Below are 7,496 nucleotides of genomic sequence, written 5' to 3'. Positions count from 1 at the left end.
CCCTATGTGTGTATGTGAATTTCCTATAATTGCCTGCTGCTCTGTGTATTCCCCTAGCACCCCTAGTCCCACAGACATTCCCCATCTGGCCTATTACTTTCACTTCACTGACATTAAGTACTAGTTTTATCTGGGGCAATTCTATTAAGAGTAGCAAATAATTAGCAGTATTTACTTGGTTTCAGGCCTTGATCAGATACTGCAAATACAAAGAGCAACAAAGTGTGTGCCCTATCTTCAGGGAATCTGGAGTCAAGCAGAGGAATAGTATCAGAAGCGATGATAGTATTGGGATTTCCCTAGTGGCCCAGTGGCTTAGATGCTGCACGGGGTTACGCCAATGCATGGGGCCTGGGTTCGTTCCTTGGTCTGGGAACTAAATCCCACATGATGCAATTAAAATATCCCTTGAGTGGCCAAATAAGTAAATAATAGCATTTTTTGAGGCTTCCCCCAATGGCTCAGTTGGTAAAGAACCCACCTGCTCATGCAGGAGACACAAGAGACACCAGTTCAATCCCTGGGTTGGGAAGATCCCCTTGAGAAAGAAATGGCAATCCACTGCAGTAATCTTGCCTAGAAAATTCCATGGACTTAGCAGCCTGAAGGGCTATAGCCCTTGGGGATGCAAAGAGTTGGACATGCCTGAATATCAATTTGATTAACAAAAATAATTAGCAGCTTCTACTTGGTTCTAGGTCTTGGTGAGATGCTGCAAATACAAAGGGAAACAAGGAATATGTTCTATCTTCATGGACCTTGGAGTTAAGCAGAGGGATAGTGTTAGAAATGGTGATAATGCTAGTAACCATACTTTTTGGATACTTACTACAAGGCCAGAAACATTTCCTATTTTAATTCTTGCAGCAACCCAGCCAAGAATATGTATCATCTCTTTAAGAAAGAGAAAATGAGATTCTGAGGATAATCAAATTTCCTAAATCAATGCTTTCTCAGCTTTCTCAATGGCAACGTGGGATAGGAATCTAGACCTCTGACTTCAGATTGTGCATCGCATTGGTCTACTCTCAGCTGAAATCATTATTAACATATAGCATTTATTATACATCCAGCATACCTCCCCAGAGGAGAGAGGATATAGCTGGTGAGCTGTTACATGAAGTTACTCCTATTTCGTTTCTTCTCCTGTGACATTGATGATGCAGGCTAGAAGGTCCACATTCATCAGTTTCTAAATGTCTTCCTAACTTGCATGGAGTGACTTCAAGCAAACGTGATTAATATCCATACTTTTAATAAAGAAACCTATTTATGTTGATGGGGGTGATCAGAGCAGAAAGCATATTATAAACGTTTCCTTTTCCTCTACCTTCCTCTAAGTCTAGGCCTGGATGACTTCTCAGTGAGAGAGCCACAGGCTTGCTGGTCTGTTTGTGGCAGAAATCGTGATGCAAGAAAATTACTTCATCTCTCTCTGTCTTAAGTACCCTATCTTCTGCTTTGTTTCTAAAGCCATGTATCTTAGGGATGATGTTGGGAAAGAGGTGTCATACTCTAGTAGTGATTTCTTGAGGTAATTAGAGAATTTGTATGTCAATGCCCACCCCCTCCTTCTGGCTTAAAATAATAGTTGTAATAGAGGAGTTCAATGGAATTTGACTATTTACTTCTTATTAATGAACAATTGATCTATAAATATTCAGTGAATGCCAGACATGTAGCTGGACACGTTAAATATTTTCCAGTTTCCTCCCTGCAAGCAGCTTCCTCTGGTGAAAGCTTGAGGTGGTTTCCTTAGCTCTGGACTCTGTCTGATGACTCAGCTCAGCTGGTCACAGCTCTTGTAGCAATTTTTCCGTTTTGTTACTTAGTCGCTTAGTGTGTCCAACTCTTTGCCACCCCATGGATTTCAGCCCTCCAGGTTTCATGGACTATAGCTCTCCAGTTTCCTCTGTCCATGAGAGTTCCCAGGCAGGAATACTGGAGTGTGTAGCCATTTCCTACTCCAGGGGATCTTCCCAACCCAGGGATTAAACCCAAGTGTCTTGCAAGTCTCCTGCATTGGAGACAAATTCTTTACCACTGAGCCACTTTCTTGTGCTCACAGCTCTTTTAACAAAAGTCCCTCAATTTCCCAATTCCACCTGTCCAGAGAGGATGTTGATTATCTTGAGTTCTATATGACATACCTGCATTTGAGGTAGGGGTCAAGTTGCTTAGGAGGAAAAAAGTGAGATAAGGAGAGGGTAATGTAGACTTCACTTAGGAAAAGTACAAAAATTACGTTATTTTACACAATTATGGTTTATTGTGGGAGAAGGCAATGGCAACCCACTCCAGTACTCTTGCCTGGAAAATCCCATGGACGGAGGAGCCTGGTAGCCTGCAGTCCATGGGGTCCCTAGGAGTTGGACACGACTGAGTGACTTCACTTTCACTTTCATGCATTGGAGAAGGAAATGGCAACCCATTCCAGTATTCTTGCCTGGAGAATCCTAGGGATGGAGGAGCCTGGTGGGCTGCTGTCTGTGGGGTCGCACACACGACTGAAGTGACTTAGCAGCAGTAGAAGCAGCATATGACATAAAATTTTGACCTCTGGTGCATGGAGTACCCTGAAATTTCCGAGTTTGGTCTTAGGAACTGGGCTGAGAAAGCACAGAGTTTGTATAGAAACGGGCACTCACCAGATGCTGAGGGTGAGAGATTTAATGGGGTGGGTCAGAGGCATTCTAAAATGTGTTTAGCAAGGATGGGTTTCAAAATATGGAGCTACATTGCGAATTTAAGTTATCAGGACTCCAGGAAGCACAGAATTAGTTCCAAGAGCAACAAAACGTCTGGTTCAACAAAATGCTCAGTGGATGCCTGTTTGATGGGTATCAACTCTTAAGAGCTTGGATATGTTCCGGTCTCAGATAATACTAGAAGTTAACTGATCCAAACAATAGAATCCATGGGGGAGTACTTTGTAAGTGACTTTTCTTTTTTTTGCATGATCCAATAATTAGCCCAATTGTTGTAGACCCTATGATGGCTAATAATTCACTAGCACTACAATGCCCTTTTATGCTTTTAATTTTTTTATTTTGATTTTTTATTTTTAAGGAAAGTTTTATTCATTCATTCATCCAGTATTTACAGGGGCCAGAGGGGTCTGGCTATGCTTAGCACAGAGAGGCAGCTGCCATACTTGCAGCTGCCCCCCCCACCCCAGTCACTATGTACACATAAGGGGATGGCTTGGATCACCTCAGAGCCACCTGCCAAAGGCCATGGGGCTCCTTCTGGGGCCTGAGCTCCAGAGGCAGTGCTGGACCCATTAACCCTTGGCCATCAGGCCCTCTGGGAACATGGGGCTCCAACTGGTTGACTTGGTCCTGCTGTCCCCCACCCTGAGTGCCCTGCAGAAGCTGAGAAAGCTGGCATGGCAGGGAGAGCTGAGTGGTGCCAGCTTTTGCAAGCAGCCCTGTCTCTGCTGTCTCTAAGAGGAGGGAGACATAGTAATATTGAGGGCTTGGGCAGAGGCTCCTCTGAGCCCAGGAGCCCAAGGCAGGCCCCTTGCCAGGGCCACAACACTGAAGCCGAGGAGACCAGGGCCCTGCCACAGAGAGCAGTCTTGACAAGGCTAGCTGGAGCCAGGCCAACCAGCTCAAACACTCCTCTCTGCTCAGGCCATGGGACCCCAGCAGGCTGCTCATCCTGCTGGGACACCCCACTCCCAGCCTGGTCCAGCAGCCAGGGCCCTGAGTCTGGAGCTCTCCCAGGAGGAATGAAGAGCAGACTTGGCTTGCTCAACAGCAGGAACACTGCTCACTGGCCCCCAGTTGTGACCCTGCAGGAGTGACTCCGACCGTCCAGAATGACAGTGCTAGGAAAGAACTCAGAATCAGGAAGCTGACTATATCAACACAGTGGTGGCAAGATAGGCCAGAGCCCAGAAAAATAGACGTCTCTGTAGGTAAAATATATATTCTGCTGCCCAGGCAGAAAGGCCAGGTCCTGCCGCTCCACAGCTGGCTGTGGAGGAAGCTGCAGCACCTCACTGGGCCTCAGCTCTAGCTGCTGCCTCCAGAGCACGATGGGGCCAGCCTGCCCTGCCAGGCCTAGGGACATGAGGCCGAGGATCCCAGCTTGGCTCCCATTCCCAGGGTCTGGGCTCTCCAACTGGAACTATCCGGTAATACTGGGAAGAGGTGGACGGGGCAGGGAAGGTCCCTGGTGAGGGCCAGGCAGCAAGAGTGAATGCAGGGTCTGGCCAGCTTTCCTCACTGGCGCTTGGCCTTATAGGGACCAGGAGTGTTTCCGCCGGTCTGGCTTCCGCTGTTTGTGTAGCCGGCCAATGCTGACCCCCTGGCGCCGCCGCACTGAGATGTTCTGCTCCACCAGGTTGGCCAGCATCCCTTCCTGAGCCAGCATGGAGATGAAGGTGCAGATGAACTCACCGTAGTTGTGGGTCCTTCTCTGGTCGTCAATCTTGAACTTCTTCCTCTTCACTTCTTCCTTGAGACAGGCCTCATAATTTGCAATCTCAGCCTCCACACACTTCAGCAGCGCCAGCACTCCCTTGGGTGAATACTTCTTCCCATTCAAGGGCTCACTAGGCCTGACCAGCCCCGGCTTCTCTCTACTGTCCACAGCCTCCACCACCTCCTTCTCTGGGCTGCCAGACCCCTGGCTGCTTTGGCTTGGTCTGATGGAAGGGGAGGAACCCTTCCCACTCTCTGTCAGTGCCAGGGGACTCAGCACACCATCCTCAGCCAGGTGCAGGAGGCCCGTGCTGATGACAGGACCCAGGTCGCGTACAGCACGATTGTAGCGTATGCAGTCAACAAGCAGCAGGCTGTCGTCCTCTGCAAAAAGCACCTTGGAGATGCGGGAGGTGACGGGACTAGAGGGCCACGTGTGGTTGGCTGAGCGGATAGGCGGGCAGAGTGGTGAATTGAAAGCGCTGCCGATCTCAGAGGCTGTGTCCGTGCTCTCGTTGCTGGGGGTGGGCGAGGGCTGCGAGTGCGTGGGGACTGCCACAGCTGGACCCCCGGCCCCGCTGCTCGTCTTGATGGACAGAGGAATGGAAAGGTCCTTCTGGGACTCTTTGAGCTTCTCGGCCAAGACGTTGATGGTGTTGGGCTGTAGCACTGACTGCTGCCCATCCCCAGAGCTGCTCAAAGGCCCTGGTTTCCCCGGGCCCTTTCGCTTATACCTGATGGCAGAGCTGGTGCTCTGCGCGTCGTCCTCCTCCTCATCCTCGTAATCATCCTCATCGTCTGAGTACTGCTGTGGCGCACACCAGAACTCTGCTGCAGCTCACACCCTCTGCCAGGTCTTCCTCCTCCTGCATGGGGGACTTGGCATAGTTGTAATTGTCCAGAAAGGCTGGCAGCTGCTGGACAATAGGAGTGGGCTTGGGGGGAACCCCATTGATGTTGCTCCCTGGAGGCTTCACCACCAGCTTGGGTTTGCTAGGAGGGTTGTGGGTCAGGGCTTGTGGGCACGAATCAGCCACCTCCTCCACACCATCTGTGTGGGTGCTCTCAGAGGCCACCGGAGCCCTGCTTGTTTCCAGCACCAGAGGGGACTTGCTGCTGGCGGGTTTGGACTCTTCAGGCAGCTGTGACTCTTGAGACTTGTGGGTCTGAATCAGCTCTGGCTGTGTTACCCTGATCAGCTGCTGCAATGCCTCCAGTATGGTCTGATGGTTCACCTTCAACACATGTAGCCTGGCCTCATACTTGATTCTGCAGTTAGGCACCACTGCCATCAGATTGAAGCGAATGTCATTGTAGGGCTCCCCTGCAGTGGCGAGGCGAATACGCTCCATGATGACCCGCCAGGCTTTGTCCGTCCACTCCTCATCCTCCCCCCAGGGCCCATGGTCAGTGGGGTAGACCTTCAGCCCATCCAGCTCAAAAAGCCAGCCTGTGATAGGCACATAGCTGACAAAGTGGAAGGCTTCCATGGTCCACACAACAATAAGGCCATTCTGCTTCTCAGGGAGGTGGTGTGGCTCAGGCCTGGCATGGCTATTATGTGCCTTGGCCAACTCCGGAGCATTGCCAATTGCATATCCTTTGCTCTCAGGGCTGAAGCCTTTGGTGAAGTCCTTCATGCGACTCAGGGTGGGCCCCAGGTCCACATTGCTGAAGTTCAGGAGCACGGTCAGCAGGGCATGGGTGGCACAAGAGTTGGGGATCAGCTGGTGGGCAAAGAACATGTTATTCACAATATCATCATCAATCACAGATGTATCATCCACCAAGGTAGAGACCTTGTGACAGGATTGGCGCTCTTCGATCCATTTGAACAGGAAGATGAATCCATACACGGGGCCCTGGCATTTGCTCTGAAGGTCATAAATCTCCTCCACCTGCACCCCTTTGACACTGAAATCTTCCACGAGGAGGGTGAAGAGGCCAGGGTTGCTCTCCAGCTCCAGCCAGCCTTTTTTCATCTTCCCGCGGGGCGGGCCCTCAGCGCCATGTCCAGGCCCTCTTGACCCACCCGCCGCCTCCCTGACGGGGGCCCCCTCTGCCCCCCTTTTATGCTTTTAAAATATGCTATGTTTTCAATAAACAAACACACAGGATACAAACAGTGCAGATGAAGAGGCATCTTGAAATATGACATTCTATTTTATGTTTAGGCTTTTAATTCCAGAATATCAAAATTCTGGCAATGAGAACATTGCTTTTTAACACTTTTAAACTTTCTTTTTTGTCACAAATTCATCTTAGGTCTATATCCATATAGTATTGCTCTGCAACATTTTTTTGACAGAAACATTGTAAAGAGAAAAATTGCAAGTGATTGATTCAATGAGTATTGCCATTGTTTACCATAAAACTTTATGTCACTCTTCTATTGAAAATTGATCAGGGACAGTTGTCCATGATGATGATGAGCTACATTTCAAGTGCTGATAGAATACCTTTCCTGTGCTTCTGTTTGTTTCTTGAGGTTGAAAATATTGAGGGAATGAAAAGGAGGAGAATTATGTAAGCATGAATTGCTGGTGTGTACAGGAGATGTACATATTTATTTGTAACAAAATAAGATGATAAATAACAAAATGAATATTAAAAACCTTTCTGAGACTGAGGCAGTCATGACAGTGAATGGAAGCCTACAGTTTCAAGTTTGAATCCAAGAACCACACATCACAATATAAATATCTTAGTGAAACCAGAAAAAATACATACTATGGCTATTAGCGTTCCATTCAATACTTCTCCAAGCTACCACTGCACATGACTGCCATCATCACACTACCATTGCAGAATGGCTCAGCATCAGGAACCTGCTCTAACATTTTCAGGGCAGGATAGTTGCAAGTAGCCAAACTATCACGGCTACATTAGGGTATGTCCAATTACTTCATCTGCATTTCTGAGTAACCTGCTTGTCTAGGAACCTGAGAGAACAACTTTGCTGATTTGACACTAAATATGAAAGCCTTCCAGAAATTAAAAAGTAAAAGGAAGTTTTATTGTACATGATCGATGGATCTCAAATACCCACTAAGTCTGACTCAGACA

The 7,496-nt window shown here is 48.4% G+C and overlaps 1 protein-coding gene across 1 annotated transcript; it reads right to left on the bottom strand.

Annotated features, from left to right (window-relative positions):
* Window positions 1-4,229: 4,229 nt before the first annotated feature.
* Window positions 4,230-6,447, bottom strand: LOC138432583 (ubiquitin carboxyl-terminal hydrolase BAP1-like). The gene is given in 3 exon segments (XM_069574338.1): window positions 4,230-4,256; window positions 4,258-5,248; window positions 5,250-6,447. Coding segments are annotated over 3 exon segments (2,181 nt in total). The 5' UTR covers window positions 6,413-6,447.
* Window positions 6,448-7,496: the final 1,049 nt, after the last annotated feature.

Source organism: Ovis canadensis, chromosome 1 (genome assembly GCF_042477335.2).
Source record: "Ovis canadensis isolate MfBH-ARS-UI-01 breed Bighorn chromosome 1, ARS-UI_OviCan_v2, whole genome shotgun sequence".
Taxonomy (NCBI): Eukaryota; Metazoa; Chordata; class Mammalia; order Artiodactyla; family Bovidae; genus Ovis; species Ovis canadensis.
Note: the sequence above shows the minus strand (reverse complement) of the source record. Positions and strands in the feature narration are given on the sequence as shown.